Source organism: Gavialis gangeticus, unplaced genomic scaffold, assembly GCF_001723915.1.
Source record: "Gavialis gangeticus isolate Ggan-Ray unplaced genomic scaffold, GavGan_comp1, whole genome shotgun sequence".
Taxonomy (NCBI): Eukaryota; Metazoa; Chordata; order Crocodylia; family Gavialidae; genus Gavialis; species Gavialis gangeticus.
The window spans coordinates 87612439-87634990 of NW_017728992.1; the positions used below are offsets into that span (position 1 = coordinate 87612439).

Consider the following 22552-nt stretch of genomic DNA (forward strand, 5'->3'; position numbering starts at 1 on the left):
GTCTCTTGAGCTGACAGCAAGTCATGCTGAGTCAGAACATGATTTTGTAAAATCCATGAGGAACCAAAGGCAGACAACGTTCTTTGGGTAAATCTAATATCTTTATTAGACCAAATCAAATAGTTGGAAAAAAAAAATTGTTAGCAAGCTTATGTGTTTAAAAACCCTTTGTCAGGGTTAAACCCAAAAGCTTGCTAAGAAAAAAATTTCCAACTATTTGAATTGGTCTAATAGAAGAGGTCAGATTTACACAAAGAACCATGTCTGCTTATGTCCTTAGACCAACATGGCTACAACCTACCTCCCTGTAATGAGGAACCAAAATAACTCACAGCTTTTGTTTTCTCTTCTAATTTAAGGTACAATGTGCACATGAATCCAATATAACTTTGAATTTAAGACAACCCCCCAAAACTAGATTCTATACATGGAAATTAAAAATATTTATTCATAATTTGCTGCCGCCCCCCCCCCCAGCGCACCTACTCACCTCAGCTGCAGTTGGGGAAACAGCAGCAGGGAAGCAAGCAGTGTTGGCAGGCAGGCGATGGTGGGGCAGGTAGTCTGAGCATGGCCTGGGGCTGCTGTCACTGCCACTGCCAGGCTGAAGCTGCAACTGAGGGTGGGCACAGGCTGCAGAGCAAAGTCAGTGTATCGGACTGCAACCTTGAGCCCAAGCTGGGGTTGAAGTCGGTCAATTTTATGTAATGGGTTTAAAGATATTCAGATATGGGGAGTCAGCATTTTTTAGGTTAAACTGTCTTGGTACTCAGGAGTAATGAATGCAGACATTTATAACAATATTTGTTTCCTGTGTGTCTCCAGGCTCGTTTTTGGGTACAGGTGATGCGAGATTTGCGGAATGGTGTAAAACTTAAAAAGGTTCAAGAGCGTCAGTACAACCCTCTCCCAATAGAATATCAGCTCACACCCTACGAGATGCTGATGGATGATATTAGATCTAAGCGCTACACCTTAAGGAAGGTTATGGTAGGTTACAACAGTTGGCACTCTGGCTATGTGCCCCCCGCCTCCCCAAGCTGCATGCCACATCGTGTGAGGCCCCTTGCCCCCTCTGCTGTGGGCGCACCCGGCTGCAGTGTACCATGTTTCCCTCCCTCCCCCTTTTGGACTGCAACTTGTGCTGCACCACTCTTTTGCAGCACACTGGGTCTCTGCCATGGGCAGAGCTAGATTTTTGAAAAGGGGGTGCAGGTGTTGAGATTCATCATCACATGTAAAAACACTTTTCTTTTTTACTCCAGTTAAAAATGAACTAGAAGCTTTACTGATAAGCTAGGGGCCTAGGGCTGTATTATTCAGTTTAAGATTGAAATAAATAAACAAAGATAACTGCAGGGTTGTGAAATGGGAGCTTCATTACCAGAATCAGCTAACAGACAGCAGAATTTCAGAACAAAGGATAGCTTGATTGGTGGAAAAACAAGACTATTAAAAAAAGTGAGGGTCATTAAAACCCCTGGATTGAAGAGTTTAGAAGTAATTGACTCCCTCAGCACTGCCTGACTAGAAATGCTGCTGCCACTTCCAGAGAGTTAGTTTTAAACTTTGGGTGGAACAAAAATCAAATGGGGCTGCAGGTGCACCAGTGCACTCCCTTGGGTCCACCTCTGCCCTCCGCCCTCCAAGCAGGAGCTCCCTCAGGGTAGCTATGAAAGCTGGAGGAGTGCAGGAGAGCCCTAAGATTTCTGTAGTAGCAGAAGAAGAGCAATGGAGGGAACAGCATCCAGAACAAGAGCCTGGGGACCATAGGTTGATCCCTTGGGGGCCAGATGCAGCCCATAGGTCACCTTTTGGACAGTGCAGAGTTAGAGCAGTATTAATATAAACATGAAAGGTCCTTCTTGCCTTATCTTCAATTTTTAGAATTGGCCTCCATTCTAGTTTAAACTGTATCCTAAATTTTGAAAATGATTCTAGAGCAAATAATTAACCTAGTAAATGCTATACACTGCATTTTCATGTGACAAGAACTGAAAAATTGCAGCAGACAGGGAACCTAAATTTCATATCCTTGAACAAATTGATTTTATACTGGGTTCCTAGTGACACCAAACACGTTCTGCCATTCTTCACTACTGAGTAGAAATTCTTGTAGGCTCTTTATGGTGGGGACACATTACTCTCAGATCATAACATAATTTTGGAAAGTTAAGTGTGTTCATTTGAAGATGTTAGGCCATGATACTTTGAAAACTCTAGTGCTAATGAAGGGCTGTAGGAGGACATTTCCTAAAGAAGAAGACCTGAAGTATTTGCATATACATCACATGCTGGACTTACTGAAGCAGCAGGAGCCCAGTTATGTTTCATGTATTAATAACCTATGGGATTTTATTATTTTCCCTTGAAATCTTCACCTGTAAAAGCCTCATAAATTCTGATTTGGGCACAATTATGTTAGTGCAGCCTAGTGCTTCTACGAAGTCCAAAAACAAGCTGAGTCTTGAAGGCAGGCTTCAAATGTCAGTGGTTTACTTGTGGAATATTTATCTACATCGTAAAGGTACAGATTAGGAAACTGTATGGTCTGTGGCAGGAGTGAACAACCTGTGGCACACATGCCACAAGTGATACAGACCATGTCTGTACGTGGCATGCAGCAGGTCAGAGATGGGACAGGCAGCACGGTGGCAGATGGGGAAGGAAACAGAAAGCAGAGCAACAGATCAGGCATGGAGTAGAGGGCAGGAAGCAGAGGAAGCAGAAGGCAGGATTGGAGTAGCACTTGGGGAGTATAAAGGCCTAGTTTGGGGCATGCCCACCAGAAAGGTTGGTGTGGCAGGGCACCTTTAAGTGCCCGCTTGCAGCAGGACACCTGTGGTGCCTGCCACTCAAAGGGCCTGAGTTGCAAATGGATACTGTATCAAGGAAAAACATTTACGAACTTGAAGGAAGCTAGCACAAATCTTAAGGCAAAACAAATACAAGGTAGTGTATTTGAAGTGGTTGAAGTGCTTCTACTCTGCTACAAATCTATTTTTTTCCTTTTGATGATTGGGATGGAATCTTATGCATCAAGCAGATAAGCAGTGGATTATTAGAAGACTAAAGATTTTTAGGGAAAAAAACTAGAAGGAAAAAAATCTGAGCACCCAGACGTTCAAGTAAATTAATATGTTTCTTAAGAATAGAAATAGTTCATTACAAGTGAACTGAAAGGCTTTGTGCCTGTCAGGAGCAGAATTTAAGTTATCAGATCTAAGTTTTTCTTACAGCAGATGCTGTTGCTCAGAGTACATAGTGGTAGGGCCAAAGTAAGTGCATAAATAGACAGATAACATCCTTATCTTTCCTGAACTTATTGATTCAGAGGCCTGTATTAGGTGTTAAAATCTCATCCACTGCAAAATAAAACCTTGTGGGCCTTGACTTTTGGACATAATAGATGTATTGAGTGCTGTAGTTTTGTTTGAATGGGTATCCATGGGCAATATTCTAGTTCAGCTTCTACCAAATTAGCTTCAACTTCACCTTCTGTTAAACTAATTTCTGTTTCTTCTCAAGAGTTTTTCTTTATTACATAGCAGGCCTTGAAGGCATGTTTGTTCCTCCTGGCATCCAGGTTGCAAACCTGTCTGCCTGCAGACCTCCAGTTCTATCGTGCTGCTTTCATCTGTGAAATACTAGGCAGGTTGTCTAAAGCGATCTTTGGCCGCACACACCTAAACATAAATTAGGATTAGAATCTGCTGCAGATACAAATTCTGTGGTACTATTTGACTGTCTGACTATGGTTTGCTAGTATCTTCATAATGAAAAAATAACTAGGTTATTACTTCATGTTTCCTCTGAGAATTTTGTTTTACTGCTGAGTATGCCTAAAGATACTCAGGAAGTTGTACAATAATAAAGATACAATTTAATGTGGAATAAAATTTACTAAAGCCTGCCAGGTTCACACATCAGCACAAGTTCACTTAGATCTCATCAGTACAGCATCTTTTAGAAGGCTGTCATGGATCGTACCTAAATATATATCACCCCATCAGAAGACTGTCATAACTATTATATAAAAGGAGTAGGAAAGATTAAAAACCCCAAATGTGAATTGAAAAGCAGCCAGGGGAAGAAAAATTATTTTTGTTCCTGTCAGGCAAAACAGATACTTGGCAGAATTGTTAACAAAGCAGGTGTAAGAGTTATTGGCATTAATGGGTACCTATCAAAGTCCATATTAATAATTCTAACAGAATGTTAGCTAAGTCTTACAATTATGTGAAAAGGCATTATAAAGTAAATTACTTTCATTTATAATGTAAAATGATTACTTTTGGGGGGGTTCATAATATAACACCCTAGCAAAATAAAAGTATTATTGGCCTGAGTGCCTCCAGAAGGAATTTTGAAAACAGAACAGAAGATTTAATTTACAGTTTATTTAGAAATGCTTTTGGTGCTCCACATTGTAAGGCAAGGTGGGGTAATAATTACTAATAACTGCAGTTTTCTGTTTTTCATTGATCTTTAATAGTATAAGAATTCCAGCTATTTTAAAGGTAAAGGTCAAAACTACTAAAGCTGAGTTCTATAGAATTGTGGCTACTTCTCCACTTTTATTATAAGTGCTATAGCTAAGCAATATTTCCTTCAGTAAATAGCTGAACTTTCTTGTATGCAGTTAACCTTTTTAGCCACAAATTAGATTTATCAAACTTCATGGTGATGGACTGAATGCAAGTGCAGGCAGCCATTTCTAATTACTTTTTAATTTCACTCTGTTTTTACTGTGTGACTGCTTAAATTTCTGGTGGATCTTATGACTTCAGTAGGTTACTAATTTTACCTGTTTAACAGCAACAGTTTATACAGAAGTTTGCACAAAATTATTCTTTAGACTTCATTTTAGAAACTTTTTCCCCCCAAAATAAGCATTTGGGATAAATTCAGAAGTTCTTTGGGGCACTCTGAGTAAACATTAGTATAGCGCAATGTAACTGGTAGCCTGGGGGCTGCATGCAGCCCCTGAGGAGTTACCATGTTAACATACAGCCCCCCGGGCTCGCAGTCTGTTTTGGCAGCTGCTGCCTCCAAAGTCTCCAAGCTCTTTCTCCATTCCTCAGCTTTTTACTGGTACTGCTGCAAACTATGTCAGTCACCTTGACACAGGTTTCCTTTGTGACCTTGAGGAATCATTTGAATGTATCTTTGGCTTCAGTTTTTCCAGCTGTGAAATAGTTGGGCTTTTAACCCTTATTGATGGGACAGTGGTAGCTTGTTATTCAGTTAAGTGTGTAGGGCACTTGGAGTTCCTTGGATGGAAAGTGCTATTGAAATGCAAAGTTTTCTATTTTCTATTGGTATATTAAGATATGACCACTTGGGACTGGATTAAGACCCCCAGCTTACCATGCAGCTGTCTGATGTTAATTTTGTATTGCTCCTGCCTTTGATAGCTCTTGAAAAGTAGCCCAGAGATGAGAGATTTCTTAACTTATTTTCAACTGTGAAAACCATGAAGCTTTCTGAAAACTGTCAATTTTTTTTAAAGTGGAAAATATACTTAATTGCTTTAAAAATAATACTCTCCATCTCATAAAGTGTAATACTCCCTTTTAATTGAATTGTTTATTTTAATGTCTTTATTATTTACATTTATTATCAAAGTCTATCATTTATCTGCAAGCTCAGTTTAAATCTTCAAAGCATTTTTTAAAGTATGGGTAGATCAATGTAGCCAGGTGACTTTAAACATTGAGAAATTTAGAGTGGAGCAATTTTAAAGTAATACCATCACTTTTTGCTGAGATTTGCAGACATGGGGCACATCTTCAGGGTTGATTGGCAGCTGGTAGATCTAAGGCAGGCAAAATATGCCTGCCTAGGGACTAGATCCAGCTATTCTATTTGGCCTGTGGGGCCCTCCAAAAACCAATTATTACCGGCCTGCGGCAGCCCCTCTGACAGCCACTGGGAGGCTTAGGCTTTCAGAGGTTGTGTATCATCAGACTGGGCAGGCTTCTCCATGTCCTTGGGGCTCTTGGCACTCCAGCTGGGAGCCCCGAGCGTGATGCCGGGCAACTGGATAGCTAGTGAGTGGAGCTGCTGCCTGCTTTGCTAGGAACCAAATGTGGTGACAGGGAATCTGCCTGGCCTGATGGTGTGCACACGTGTGTGTGTGTGTGTGTGTGTGTGTGTGTGTGTGTGTGTGTGTGTGTGTGTGTGTGTGTGTGTGTGTGTGGGTGTGGAGTTTGTGGGGGCTGGGTGTGGGGTTTGTGTAGAGGGGGTATGGGCCCCTCGCCCCCTTATGGTGCATAGCCCCTGCTGCCACAGGCAGCAACAGCAGGCACTGGGTCCTCAGAGCACTCCTGGCCCATGGCAGGCAGAGTCTTTCAGTGATGCATGGCTCTGGCTGAGTTCTGGGGGGCTGCACATGGTGGCATGGAGCTGACCTGGCCTGGCTCAGCAGCGTGTGCTCCTGGCTGCAGAGCCAGGAGCCCCACCCGGTGGCACAGAGCCTGCCCTAGCCAATGGCATGTGGACCAGGAGTCACAGGCCATCGGGCCAGGTGGGCTCCGTGTCACCATGTGCAGTTTCCCACTAGAGTGATGGAAGCGCTATGTGAAAGCGCAGAGCTGGCCTGGCCCACCCCACAGGTGCATGGCTCCTGCCTTAAGTGCCATGATCCCCACACGATGGCACAGAGTCAGTCCAGTTTGGTTCAGAGGCGTGCAGCAGTGAGCCACGCTGGCTCCATGCCATGTGCAGCCCCCAGGACTCAGCTGGAGCCATGTGCCATCCAGGGGGCTCTGCCTGTTGCGGGCCATGAGTGTCCTGAGAGCCCCATTGCCTGTTGCTGCTGCCACTGGCAGTAGAGGCTATGCGCTGGGGGGGCAAGGGGTACGTGGTAGGGGAGGCCCACGCTTCCCCCACAAACCCGACACTCCCTACGCAAACTCTCACCCCCCACACCTCCTACACACACCTACATACCCCATAAAACCCATACACACCCCTCCTCAAAGGCCACACCCACCCACATATACACCCATACCCCCACAGACCACACCCCCCACATACCACATACTAACCCACACACACATCCACAGTCCCCCACAAAACCCATCCATACACCACACAAATCCCATACCCCTCTTACACACACAATATATAAGAATAAGACTTTATTTTGAGCTATTATGCAACCACCTCTATATACACTATGCAAATGCATGTAAATCAGGACAAAACTATTTTTTAAAATAAAATTAAAATATGTCATAGTAGATATTTGATTCATAGTATATGATTTTTTTTGTGGTTCTGAGATGGCAAACCCCCCCCCCTCCCCCCCAAAGGATTGCTTTTGGGGGGCAAGGGGAGGGACTTCAGGTGGCAAAGGTTAGGGGTGGGACTTCTCATCCCCAGATGGTGTTCTGGTGGTACTACCCTTGTGGCCGTTGACAGCTCACCAAAAGTCATTAAGGCGCCCTCCAAGCAAAATAATTGCCCACCCCTGATCTAAAAGAATGAGAAAGGACACTTGATCTTTTCCTGTTTCCAGAAACAGATCTTTAGTCAATGGGACTAGCACAGTCTGAGTGCCCATACCCAAATCAGAAACCACACGTAAAAGGGCTCATGAACCTTCTTGATAACCTTCCTGGAAAACAGAATATTAGAGCAGTGATCATCAACCAGAGCGCTGCAGCACCCTGGGGCTCCATGAGATTCCTTTAAGGATGTCATTGGGTGCCACACAAGTATCACACTTAAGTGTGCAAACACCCACACAGTTTACAAGATAAACCCAGAGATTTCGAATAGGAATCCATAGTGTCAAAAATATTCTGACCTGTTGTGGTCTTTCTGAGTTCCTTGCACCAGAAAAACAGGTTATTTTTCTGTAGTCAAGAAATGCATGAAAGCTAAGAGTGGCATTTTCTGAAGGGTGCTTTGAGTCTAACAAGGTTAAGAGCCACTGTATTGGAGACAGCATAATAATTTGCAAAATTATCAGCATCACAAGTTGTTCTCTTGGATTCAAACAGTTAGCTAAGAGCTGTTTGCATCTTGTCCTCCAAAACAGGGGATTGACAAACTTCTGCAGTAATGAACCCTCTGTTCTCCTGCAAGCCCTGATTTCACCACTAAATCCTAAGTATTAGTAATTAACATTACTGTGATTGCATTCATTCTACATCTGCTTATAAAATGAAAATGCTGTTATATGCAGCATTTCTTTTCTATATCCTGCATGCAGATTATCACTTTTTTCAGAACTGATGACACATTTTAGAATATGTTTGTGTCAGAACTCTAAAGGCTCCCTCTGGATGTTAAGTATGTTTATCTGATCTCATTTGAGAGCACAGATTTGAACGGAGAGCATAAAACATGTTTCATTTTCCTTCTTTCAGGTCAACGGTGATATTCCACCTCGATTAAAAAAGAGCGCTCATGAAATAATCCTGGATTTTATCCGATCACGACCTCCATTAAACCCTGTATGTAATCCAATATGTTTCTTCCTAATGAAAGCATGGCTTTTAAAATGTGCTTGTGGTCAGGGAATAGTTGTGATTTCTTTTGTTTTAAAATGATGCTGTTGCAAAAATATTTGTGTGCTGCGCGACAAATATTGTCTTGTATGTATAAAACAAGGTCTGTGTAAGAAGATCGTTGTAAAACCGTGGCACCTTTACATTAATATTTGTGCCATATCTGCATGCAACTACGTTGTCTCAGAGCAGTGATTCTCATCCAGAGTGCACCCAGGGGTGCTGTGAGATGCTTTTGAGGGTGCTGCACAATATTAGCACTGTTTGGTGTACAAATATGATGTACACAAGACCAGAAATTTCAAATAGAAATCCATAACACCAAAAACATTCTGGCTGTTGCATTCTTTGCAATAGAAAAAATGTTCAAAGAAAGCCTAAGAGCTGGCATTTTCTGAGGTGTGCCTTTAATTTAAAAAGATTGAGAACCACTGTCTTAGAGGCTTTCAAAATTATCCTTCCAATATTCTGGTTGTCTTTTAAATGAATGCATGTAAAATCACTTCAAGATAATCTGCTGCTTAAAAGGACACTTATGGAATCACTTCCAGGGAGTAATGGTTTGCTTTAATAGTCACTGTTTTAATTCCAAAGGCATCTGCAAGAAAACTGAAACCAACCCCACCTCGACCACGCAGTCTCCATGAAAGGATATTGGACGAAATCAAGGCAGAAAGAAAGCTGCGTCCTGTCTCACCAGATGAGGTCAGGCGTAGCAGGCTAGGTGAGTGTATTGTTCATATTAGCACCTGTCTTGGGCATCAGTGCTCATATAAAAGCGACCCATGTAGGCAACAGTATTATTAATCTCTGCAGAGTGCTAAAATAGAGGCAGCGGATCTTCCAAGCTTTCCTAGGACCATATGGCTTTTCCGATATGTTCAAATCCATTATTTCCATGCTTTAAGAAGATGACACTGTATAATTAAGCCTGATCTCTGTAGGTTTCTGATATCATAAATAGACTAATTTAATTGCCATTACATTTATTGTTTGGTAGAGGAAATTCCATTAAATTGGCTCATAGATGTGAACAGAAGCTTGTTTTCCTAATATGCAGTAAGATGTACTTAGATCTGATCTTAACTCATTTTATTCTCTTTATTTTTTGCTGTCAACTTCATTAGTCTCTTTTTTCTTTAGTGATTATTTGTTTTTATTTATGTTTTGCCGAACTTTAAAGATAAGAGTATTGCATCAGTTGGGATATACAATTGTGCTTCATTCTGTTAGTTATGGAGTGGGAACCTCTATAATCATGTGTATGACTTATGAATTAGTGACTGATTAAGATTTACATAACAAAGTGTTTAGCTTCTACAGTACATAAATAATGATTAGTTGCCTATTATGAGGGACCTACTTAATTCATACTTTTGTGGAAACTACAGGAAATCTGAGATTGTCCATGAAACCCACAAAATCACCAAAAAAACTTAATAAAAATAAAATACTGGCTCCCCAACAGAAGACAGCAGTCCTTGCTGACCCAGCACATAAGGGGTGGGGGGAGGCAATTGACTCTATCTGGCCAGTCTGATCCAGCACCCAGAGGGGTGGTGCTGGACAGAGCAGACAGGCAGGGTCTCCATGGAGACCGCTTGGGACCCCCACGTGCAAGATGTGCTTGGCCAGGCGGATGGTATGGGGCCATAGGTGGACAGGGAGCGGTGTCTGGGAGTGTTGAAGAGGCAAAGAAACAAACTACAGTTGCAATTCTGTTTTAACAGGATAAGTGTGCATAGTTGTTTAGAAGTGAATGCAATTAGGGTGTAATTAGTAGTGATTACTACCGTATTTATTTAGATATAAGACAAGGTTTTTCCCCCAAATAAGCATGGAGGAAACAAGCCCCTTATTTTATATTCACATATAAGGAAATCTCATTAAATACATTGTTTATCATTAAACTGGTGCCAAAAGCCGTATGTGCTCAGTAATGGAAACCAACTATGATAAAATGTAGCCAATACTGAACATGACTCTAAAACACATGGTCCATATTATGCAAACATCCTAATGGAAGCTTATTACAAGGATAGGTTAATGCAGCCCATCTGAATAAGACATATAATAGTGTCCAGCATGCTCAGTCTCCCTTAGCACCGGCTCTTTTTCAGGTCATGGTGAGTCACTACATTGAATATATTTCAGCTTCCTCTTCACACCCACAACTGAGCTGCACCTTTCTTTCTCATTTCCAATGATTCCTATTTCTTCACCAGCTTTAAATATGTGGTAAACATAACCAAACTGGGCCTCAAACACTTCACCTGGAATCCCTCTGTCACCTCATCTCTCAGCCTGTCACTATGATTAGCATGGTCCTGAACCCCATGAGGTGGACCCAGACCAGATTTACAGGCAGATGAAGCGCAGGGCAAGTTTTGGAGCATCCGAGGACTTGTGACAAGAACACATGGTTCCAGTCATGAATGGGGAGGCGGGTAATTAGCACGTGGAACTTTTGTGGGGGTATACTGATCACTGCTTAGCTGTGGGTTCACCATGCCTTGAAACACTGTTGACTCTGCTGGGACACAGTCCAGTGAACTACATGGTAAATTATAAGCCTTTTGGCTTTGAAATAAACTCATGCATAAAGGCAGCCTTCATAGTTGCAGAAGAAAACCACTTTCTCGGCAAGAGGTAGTATGTTGACCTAGGTAAGGCATCATCTCCTGCTTTCTCTTCCAGTGGGAAGATCTTGGCTATAGGCCCACTTTATGGAAATGAGAGACTTCTCCCCAGCTTGCTTCTGTGGCCATACAGCTGAGGGCAAGCGAAACTGGGGGGCAGCCGAACCCCAAGGCTCCGGGCTTGGGCCCACACACAGGATGCCTGCCAAAGGATTTGTAAGCATCTGAAGCCCCAGGCGGGGGTAGAAGATGTTTGCTGGTAGAAGGGCCACATATGGTTTTTGAATGGCTCATGGATTTGGAATTTAATTCTCTGATTTGGTTTGGAACATGAAAATTTTACTTTAAAAAAAATTGTACTATATATAAGTATAGGTATGAAAGTGCTGCTTCAGAGTGTTTTTATGGAGTAGCTGTGCAGTTTCAAAAAAGGTCGAAAGGTAAAGCTTGCAGCAGTTTTAAAAAAGATAAAATCAATTCATTATGGATGAATCAAGTCTGTGAGAATCTGTAGTAATTTCTCTATATGCAAATTCATAGAGTTATGTTTATGTCAAAGTCAGTATTTTTCAAATGTGTCCCTCATTTCCACATCCTCAGGGAGAGCAGGGATGGAGAAGGTGCTGCAGGGGGAAGAAATTGCAGAGGGAAGGTAGGGAAGGAGTTGCAGGGGGAAGAAGATGGGAGTGGGGGGTAGAGGACAAGATAGAGGACCTGATTCCCTCCCCTCCCCCCTCCAATAATTATATGCCTGGAAAATTGCAACAAATTTATAAGTTTTCCATATATAGAATGTCATAATTGGTGGGTCATGTTATATACAGGATTGTCTTATAGTCAAGTAAATACGCTATATTGGTAAAGTTTGGGTACTATTTGAACAACAGGATGTTCTTAACTGATTTTTGTGGACCATCTGGATCCTATTTGGGATTTGATTTATGGTTGACAAACCTTCTAGGTGTTTATTTTTTCAGACTTATTTTTTTCTATTTGAAAGCTCAGCAGAATCTTGAGAGGTTTTATTTTCACTGCTTCAGTATGTAAACATTTAACTTTTAATGTATACAGTGTTCTTTGTCTGAGAACTGTACTGTGTCGTTACAGAGGGAGCAAGTTCACACCTTTAGATCAAATCAAAATTTTAAAGATAGCTTTTTAATTTCCAAAAGCAATTCCAAATTTCAGAACATTAGTACCTAGATTTTGGGGTGGGGGGACTTGGATTCAATATAAAAGTGCTCCAGTAACTACTTTTCAAATTAAAAAGTAGTTTTTAATTTTTGGAACAATGGCTATCTTCTTCCAGCTCAAAAGTGGCTTTTTAGAACTTTTTGAGATATGAATGCATGATGTCTTAGAGTTTATTTAAAAAACTAGAAAAGTTTTGCTGAAACAGCTATGCAAATGTTTATTTGTCACCAGCATAAAGAAACGGAAAAATACCTTTTGACTCGTTTAGAGGGAGTTGCTTCTTATTTTGAAGTATGCCATTTTTTTCCTTTTTGCAGTGACACTGACCAACTATTTGAAATCTTTGTATTTTCTTAAGAGCAAAATTCACTTATATACAATAGAATTGGGATGAGAAAATGGCTACTACATTTAGAAAGCTAGAAATGGATCAGGCTTACAGATAAGTGTTGCATGTAATTTAGTAATGAAATAATAAGGTAATAAGGTTTAGGGTTTATAATCTAAATGGAAGAACAGAGAAGGGAGAGATGAGTATGGCTAATCCAGTTAAATCATCAAGGTGGATGTCTTTGATAATACCATAACAGTGAAAATAGAAAAGGTCTTGAGAGGAATCCAATTAAAGTACAAGGTATATTGTACAAGTGCAGTTGTTATTCTGTTTTCACCATTGGTTGTAATATGTCAATTAATTTCTACAACCAGACTATAACTAATTATGTATAGGGAATGTGCAACAAAAGAATGACAAATATGACTGAGTGGCTTAAGCTAACAAGTCTAAATAAAATGTCAGGAAAAGAGAGGCTTAGAAAGTATTTATGTTTAATTAAAAGGGTGGGTTTATTTTTTACATGAACAAGTGGAGCTAATGTAGCCTTGGGAGGAACCAGCTCTTCCCTTCTATGTTTTGTTTTACAGAGATTTGCTTTATTTTAAATTTGGGATTGGGAACTCCCAGCAAAAAGTTAACTAAAATATATGTCTCTTAATTAAGAGTGAACATAATTTGAATATATAGTATTTAGGGATTCTTTCTGCAACTAGTGTAACAATTGGTTTGTTTAATCTTGAACTTGAAGCGCTTCTGCTCCCACGTTTCTTGGCTCTGGCTCAAGCACCTACTACTGTCACTGACTCCCATTAATGAGCCCTTTTTAACATAAATTAGCTTAAAGGGTATATGTTTGCCAGATCCATTTATGACAACCTGCATTTTTAACAAGTTGACAAATTAAGCAAGCAAGTAGGTGCAGATTATGTTGCTTAGCTGGTGTGTTTATTTTTTTCTCCTTTTGATTATTCATAATGTTGGGACTGACTGGCTTGACTACTCTTACAGTTAAAGTATTAGCATTTGTGTTGTAAATCACAATGAATTTGGTCTCATCCTAGTTTCTAATGAATGTTGGATAATGTACCAGTTTAGTACAATTGGTAATTCACGTTTGAGATTGGAGCCAGATACATATTTTTGTCAAACATAAATGCACTAACCAAGCTGTGTTTAAGTGTGGCAGACCACGTGCTTGTAACAAGACAGATGTCTCATTTCATTAGTCATATGAACTTTCCAGGCCCAATGAACCTTTGACTTCTTAATTTAAACATAACTGTCAAGGAGAGGATAGTGTAGAAGAAATCAAACTTCTCGTTGTGGTTGAATCAGAACTGCCAGAGCCAGTCTTTCTTTATTCAGGGCTATATTGTGATCACAGGGAGAATTCCATACAGCAAGGGGAATCACCCACTTGTCTGTTTCTAAGGATTTCTCAAACTCTGTAAGTTTACAGGCATATTTATACTTAAGACAGAGATAGAGAAAAAAATACAACCTTGGACAGTAAATCACTGATCTGACCCACACAGACATACAGGCAGTTTACTTTAAAGAAAAGGAAAGATTGTGCTTATAGGAACAGTTATCAGTTTCTGGTTCTCAGAGAGAAAAAAAACCCCTAACATCCGTACACAGGGTAATATATCAAGACAAAAACAAGGCATGAAGGATTTTCTTATCTTAGCTTAAATATGCAGTATCAGCACCTCTGGTCTCTGTCTCTTTTCTTAGTCAAGTTAGGGGCCTGGTTAAATTTTTTTTCCACAGTAGTATATATATAAGTGTAAGGCAAACTAAAAGACTATGAATTAATTATTTCCCATTTGTTAGGTTTTCATCTTTTTTTTTAAAGGGCTGGTGACTAAACTTGGTTTGAATGCCTCTCTTTATTAGTTTAATTATAATCATGGGAGATTAAGCTTCCAAAAATTACAAATCTTTCTTTTGGGTCACTGAAACTTGTGTGAATATGGCTTTGTACCTTTTACTCTTTTTTTCTGTCAGTTATGATTTGTCATTTGTAAATGTTATTTTAGATGAAAACTTTAACTTCTGGTTTTCAAGATATTTATTTCTTAAGTTGGATTTTGGTTTTATTGTATTCCGGAAATGGTGTTCTACAGCTATGTATTTTCACATCCCACTGATGCTGTTCACACTTGCATCTTTTCCACAGTAAAGAAAAAAGCGTCTCTGACACATTTTGGATTTATGCTAACCTGTGCACCGGAATCCAAAATGATTTAAATGGAGCTAATCTTTTCTTTTTGTTACTTCTCTGTTTTCCTAATAGCTGAATTATTTTCTTTTTGTTGTTTTTTTTCTTTTTTTCCAGCAATGCGGCCACTTAGCATGTCTTACAGTTTTGACTTGTCAGGTAAAAGGTGCTAACACACCTGACGTGGTTATTGTGCAATTTGTCCCATCCATTTGTTTGTTTAACTCTCATCTAAGAAAAACTTGAAGTGATTCTTCCAAGCAATGGTCAGTGAAAGTAGATTAAACTAGATTAACTCCTAAAATCTACAGTTCTGCTATGAAAAAGGATATGAATGTATGGAGAGCTGTTTGTCACTCAGCACTTAGTTTAGTGAAAAGTAAGATGATCCACAGCTAACCTGCAAATCTGGGAAAAGAACCTTGAGCACGATGTTCTCTTTAATCCTGATTTGCTCATTATTTATTAAATCCAGGTCTTATCTTTCCCCCTCCCTCAAAATTGGACTTTTAGTATTGATGTTACCAGCAAATACACATACCGTAGAATGTTTAAGCTGAATCTCTAGAAAAATGATTCCAAACTAGGGTATGGAGGAGATAAGTGAGGTGTGAGGAAACAAGCTGATAAGTGCAGGCTCAGGATTGTCCCTGTCTGGACAATCCCCCAGACCCAGGACCAGGCCCCTAGCCATGAAAATAAGCACTGTAATATCTATATTTATTTTTCAAAATTGGGTGGCACTCAGTTCACAAAAATTACAGAGGGGTGCCTCGATTCCAAAAAAAATTTTTTTGAGAACCACTGTGCTAGAGAGTCACTATGTGATTTGATCATCTTTCACAATGTTTTTGAGGGTATCCAAAAGCAACTATTAACATGTCTAAAAATATGTCTCTGATTAACATTGTATATATACATACATTATATACAGACCTATGCACATATTCACACAATGAATCTGTGTGCATTGATATCATATGTGCAGATGTAATCACATTTATCAGTAGTCCTCTGATGAGGAACACATTACTTTTAGCTGTATTGGAAGTTTTGCAAGCTTCCTTTCACATGTTCAAAGAAGCTTCAAAGCATTAAAATCTAAATGACAGCTTTAAAATTTCTAACACTACCATGGGAACTCACCCCTGAGCCACCATTTTGACATTTTAAATTTATTTTTAATGTATCAGTGTGCTTCTAATTCTTTGTGGACTCCCTTCCCCTGAAGATGAAGGCTCAGTGGTCAGATGTGAAGCATTTAAAGCTCCTAATGAGGATGCAGGGCTTTTCTCAGAGAAGAGTCAGCAAGCTACCTTCCATCTGTGGTAGTCCAACTCTGCTGAAGCACCTAGCTGACATATGGAATGGGAATCCATCAGATGGTTAGATTTCTCTAGTGTATTTTTTTTAATGTTTAAGCAGTAATAGACTATAGGTGCCTGAAGTCATATTGGACACTGTCATAGCACAGGCATATGATGAAGTATGAAATGTGAAGACCTTTATTTACAGAAGGCAGCCAGGTAGTTTTCTTTTAACTGTTCTTTTAACTCACCTAATTTTATAAAATACATTGTTACAATTTGCTGGTGATTTTTGACCTGTATGTTTACATAGGATGCCTGCCTAATTGTTCTTTATGGCTTCTCTGTAGGGAAGTTTAATGCACAGTCATCTAGAGTTTGAAGTTACAGTGTACTAGCTACACTGCACACCTTCCTCACACCTAGTGGTGCCCAACCTTTTAGCCCTGCTGGCTGGATGGACAGTACCAAGTTTTATGGGCCAAATCTGGCCAGAGGGCCTGATTTGGTGTGCAGAGCAGGTGCAGCTGGGGCCTAATCCATCCACATGGCATCATTTTGTGCTGGTCACGATCCAGCTGCTTGTGGGGCTTAGAATTTTGATAGCAGGAGAGAGGTGGCCATGTTAATTACCATTACTCCTGTGCCACGAAATGTCCAAACCATGGGAAGCCCCACAGGCCAATTGCCATGGCCCCCTGGGCCAGATTTGGGGTTGAGCACCCTGGTTGTGTCTATTCTGAATGTAGAGTAGCTCAAGCACTAGATCCACACCCTGGCTAACTGTGACCTAACTTCCTTGTGCAGACAAGCTCTGAGATTCCTTCTATGCTAGTATCAATGTGCCACTTTATCCCTTTGCATTTCCAGCCTCCTATTTCCCTATTTTTCTGAAGATTTTTTTTTCAAGGAATGGCGTAATGTGGCCCAGTGCTTCTAATAGAGCAGCAAAGGTTAGACTGAGCAAAAGATTACTTCCTCAATACGTATGTTAGGGGCTCTGTTTTGCCTTGAAATTCTTTGCTGGTAAGATTAGGATAAACCAGTTAAATTTTTATTTTTCAATACTTCTGTTATTTCAAGACAGAGCTGACTGACCTGCAAGTATAAGAGTGTGGGTACATGAGTGAGTTACCCCAAAGTAAGCAATGCTGTGAATTTAAGAGCATATCAGCTGTGCTGTGATAACTTACTGTATGCACACTCCTATTCCACAGGAAATTTGAGGTAGTTTATTCCGTAGTGAATGTGTGGTGTCTAAAAAAGCAGAATGTGGTAAGAATACCTGTACTGATCAGTGAAGGGAGAATCTGTTCCATGTATGTGCGCCCAGGTATACTCTTGCTCTTCAGAACTACTGTTCATGGCTCTGAGACATTATTTCTAGTTCTTGTTAAATCAAAAAATATTCTTCATAACCAACCCTTCATAAATTTGACAACTTATTACCATAATAATCTGGGTAAGCTGCTTCACAGCAACCCTAGTTATTACACTTTGCCTAGATTTGACCTTTCTGACTGACCAGCGAAGAATTCTTCCTGTTTTTTTTTTTATCCATTTGCTAAATGTCCTTTTTTAAAAGTCATGTGAAGCATATACAGAGATGTTTTATCGCTTGTGATCCAAACTTGCCTTTGCAAGTAAATTCAGGGGTTATTAAATCAACCTTCTAGGTAGAGGTGAGACAACGAATGAGCAGCACAAAATGAAGTAAATATTTGTGGATCCATATAAATCACAAATAAGCAGTTTTGCTTAATTTTATTGAAACTTTTGCTTTATTCTTTATTTTGAGGGACCGGTTACATTTCTTGCCATTTTGTAATTATTATGTCCACAGTTACCTGTTTTATTTTCAGTGCTGTCTGTTCAACTGAAATTGTCATAAAAGTGCAAACTTGCTGGAGAACAGAACCTTCCACTAAAGTAGAACGCTGAAAGACGGGTGCCTGGGATTAAGACAGCTGCTTTGTGCTGTTTTGGTGGTCAAAGCAACTATAAAGGCAGCTTAATCAGCTGATTCCCCTTTCATGAGGGAAAGTCCTCCTGGGGTTAAGCCAGTGTAGTTGGTATACCATAATGCCACCTCCCTCTTAGCTATTGGTGCAGGGAACATTCTTGGAGATGGTGGTACACAGGAGTTGCCAATCCCTGTGGTTCTCAGTAGGCAGAATGAAGTCATAAACAGCCAGATGGAAATTAAAGCAGTCTTCAAGGGGTATATGGTATATGCCAGGTGTTAGGAGAGTCCTTAATCCTTAGTAGTTTAAGAGAAGTAGTATAGTAGCTTAAAGTAATTTTGCTTTCTTGGATATGTATCGAACACACAGATATACAAAGTTAAATGTTTCTGTTATTTTCCAAAATTGCTGTGGTCTACCTTAATGGGATATGTTCTTTCTGGCCCGTTCCCAGAAAAATACTGAGTATCTTCTGCTTCCATTGATCTTACAGGATCATATGACTATTATAAAAATGTTTTGGTAAAGGCACAGATATCTGTTAACTGTTACTGCCACTGTAATAAGCGTGGCACAAATCTTTGAAAGAGTTTTCTCAGTATGCCAATTAGTTCTCCTATCTAAGTTAAATATGTAAGCAAGTCTATTCAAGTGAACACCACATCTCTGTACTTGTTACTCAATATATATTATTTTCCAAGTATTCTAATATTGTAACTAATGGAGAAATCCAAGTAGCCTATTTTCTTCTCTACCGTCTCTTTAACATATTGTGAAAAACTGAAGACAGAGCAGCCTATTTTACAACAGCAATCAAGTCTAGGTTTTCATGTGCTAAAGAGAGTTGGTTAGAACACAAATTGCATATGGTTATATAATCACTTAGGTTTGCATCTGTCATCTACATAATTTCCTATTTTATATATAAATAAGAAAAATTCAAGTCACACTCACTTTATTGCTATCACCCTCCAATAAGCTACAGGGACAAAAATGCCAACATATGAGAGTTAAAATGGTGATATTAAAATCATTTAAAATATGGTGTATGAAACAGAATAAGCAAACACAGCATTTTCTCTGGCTTTCATACAGTGTGTAGTATATATGATAGCTCACATAACTTTCTTTCTGTAAAAACCAGAAGCATTCTTCCTATTGCACAGCTAATGCTCACTCTGAAAACTGACTCTGGGACTGGATACTGCTTGACCTTGTTTGTCTCGCAAAAAACAGTTTGTAATGGAATAAGGTGTTACCCCCAGGACCTCCTGCATCTGCAGCTTGTCAGGACAGCAGTTGAATCACCTCAGTTCAGACATAGCCTACAGCTAGTTGGGCCCTTTATTAAGTATGATGAGTATTTTCTTATGAACTTAATTCCTTTTTAGATTTTGTGAATTATGTGCGAAGCAAAGAAAATTTTCTTCAGATACATTAATTATGAGTAAGTATCCAGGTATGGACAAATGTGCATTTGGAGCTGTTTCAAAAGGGAGAAGGAACTCTTGCTCAGAACTATGCAGTGACTATTACATGCTAATGCAGGGGTGAGTGATTACTTGGGCCCAGGAGCCACATACCAAGTTTTGATGAGCTGTTGTGAGCTGTATCAGCCCCCAGTCCTGCCCAAACAATTCACCAAAACTCCCTATGTGGGATGGGGTCACAGGCAGCCAGGGAGTGGTGTTCAGGAGCTGGACGGGCAATCTGCTCCTTGCATGCCCCCGCCCTGAGGGTGTAGTGTGGGGGGCACGTTCATATGTGTGGGGGTGGGGTGCTGCTTGGGCATTAGGTCCCGGGAGCTGGCTGAGGGTGGTGAGCAAGGGGGTGGGGGGGGTATGGCAGAACTTGTCCAGGTAGTGCAGTCTTGCATTCCGCATGTGGCCAAGCTCCACTGGCTGTCACCTGGGACAGCCTGTGCCACGCTCCCATTCATGCCTGCTGGCCCTGCCCTGCCCACCATGCACAGCTTACTAGCTGGACTTGTCTTGGTATGGCATTTCCCCTCACTTCCAGCAGCAGCTGCTCCTGCTCAGTGACCTAGACAGATTGGAGGATTGGGCCAAAAGGAATCTCATGAGTTCAACAGGGACAAATGCAAAGTTCTTCACTTAGGATGGAACAATCCTATGTACTGGTACGGGCTGGGGGCTGATCGGCTGGGCAGCAGCTCTGCAGAAAAGGACCTAGTGGTTACAGTGGACAATAAACTGAATATGAGCCAACAGTGTGCCCTTGTTGGCAAGAAGGCTAATGACATACTGGGCTGTATTGGTAGGAGTGTGGCCAGCAGGTTAAGGGAAGTGATTATTCCCCTCTATTCAGGATGTCAGTGAGGCCACATCTAGAGTACTATGTTCAGTTTTGGGCCCCCACTACAGAAAGGATGTGGACAAGTTGGAGAGAGTCCAGCGGAGGCCAGCAAAAATCGTTTAGGGGCTGGGGGACATGACTTATGAGGAGATGCTGTGGGAACTGGGCTTTACTCTAGAAGAGAAGACTGAGAGGGGATTTAATAGCAGCCTTCAACTACCTAAAGGGGGATTCAAAAGAGGATGGAGCTAGACTGTTCTCATTGGTGAAAGATGCAAGGAGGAATACGTTGAGCAAGGAACAATGATCTCAAGTTGCAGCAAGGGAAGTTTAGGTTAGGTATTAGGAAGAATTTTCTCACTAGGAGACTAGTAAAACACTGTACCAGGTTACCCAGAGAAGCTGTGGTTTTTAAGACCCGGCTAGACAAACCTTGGCTGGGATGATATAGTTGGTGATGGTCCTGCTTTGAGCAGGAGGTTGGACTAGATAGCATCCTGAGGTTCCTTCCAACCCTAATTTTCCATGATTCTGTGTGCTGTGGCCATTGAGCACGGGCAAGAGCTCAGCGCTCACTGCCCCAGGCCAGGCTCAGCCCCATGTGGAGTTCGGTCGGGGCAGCCACGGGCCAGATCCAGTCATTTGGTGAATGTCCTCTGTGGGCTAGATCCAATCAGCTGGTAGGCTGCATTCAGCCCACAGGCCATGTTTTACTGACCCCTGTATTAATGGGTATGTGTGCCGAAGCTGGGAGAGAGATAGATGTAGCAGAAGTCCCAACTTTAGCACTGCTTCATCCAGGGTTAAATTTGGAGCAGTTTTGCTACATTTTCATCACTCGTGGCTTGTGCAGGCATAATAACCATTAGAACGTAACGGCTGCTCTACACCCCCAACTAGCATCTGGCCTTCTGAAATGTCCTGCTCTTGCAGCAGTGCCAAATGTACATTTGCCCATATCTTCAGTCTTCTGGTTGTTTGTGAACTGTTCTTCTGACTGCTTTGACATTACTTTTGTCAATGTGCTTTTAATCACCCAATGGTAATGCTTGTGCTTCCTGGTTAGATTACTGAACTCTTTTCAAGGAGACTAGCACAGGGGTTGGCAACCCCTGGCATGCATGCCAATGAGGCACATAAAGGCATTGGGTTTGGCACATGCACCATAAGGCAGACAGCAGGGAAGGGGCTGGACCTGCACTGCCACAAGAAGGATAGGGTCCCTTGCAGCTCTCCCACTGTCCTCCTGGAGGCATGCTTGCACCTGCTGCCAGCAACAAGCTGGGATGAGATTCCACAGACCCTGGTGAAGCTGCTGGCATCTCCCTGCTGCCTGCTGTGAGCAGCCCAGGATCCATGGAGGTGGTAGGGTCCTGCCCTAGCAGGCAGCCAGCAAACTGCAAACAGCTGAACTGGGGGCTGCAGAGCCCCAGCCCAGCTTGTCACTGGTGACGGGTGCATGCACATCTGGGGTGGACAGCAGGGGAGCCGCAAGCGGCCCGATCCTTGTTGTGGCAGCACAGCCCAGGCCTTTCCCTGCCATCCGCCTCGAAGCATATGTGCACCTGCCACCAGCAATAAGCTAGGCCAGGGCTCTGCAGGGCCCTGGTGCAACCACTTGCACCTCCTGGCTGCCTGCCACAGCTGCCCTGGTCTCTGGGCAGGCCCCTGCTGCCCACCGGAGAGCCCAGGCTGCTCACAGCAGGTGGCAGGGAGGCTGCAAGCAGCTGCACTGGGATCTGTGGAGACTTGGCATGGCTCATTGCTAGTGGCAGGTGCACGCATACGTTGGGACAGACAGTGGAGTAGGGGCCCGTGTTGTGCTGTCACAGGCTTGAGCCCTCACAGCTCCCCCACCATCCACCCCTGGCATGCCAACATCTTCCAAGTAGGGGTTGCAGGTGTTTTTGCCACTCTGTCCAGAAATGTTGCCAACCCCTGGACTAGCAGATAGTGTCCAGTGAGCAACCAGTAACACATTTTTGGTTTTGATTTGATTTCTGGGCAAATTATTTGTGCTAAAATCTCTTAAACTTCATAGGATTAATT

The 22552-nt window shown here is 41.6% G+C and overlaps 1 protein-coding gene across 1 annotated transcript in view; it reads left to right on the forward strand.

Annotated features, from left to right (window-relative positions):
* The window catches only part of SPIRE1 (spire type actin nucleation factor 1), a 192059-nt gene that overhangs the window by 138948 nt on the left and 30559 nt on the right, over positions 1-22552 (forward strand). Inside the window, exons 6-8 of the mRNA XM_019525074.1 lie at positions 826-990; positions 8382-8468; positions 9117-9246. Coding sequence (XP_019380619.1) covers positions 826-990; positions 8382-8468; positions 9117-9246 — 382 coding nt within the window. The remainder of the gene's footprint in view (positions 1-825; positions 991-8381; positions 8469-9116; positions 9247-22552) is intronic.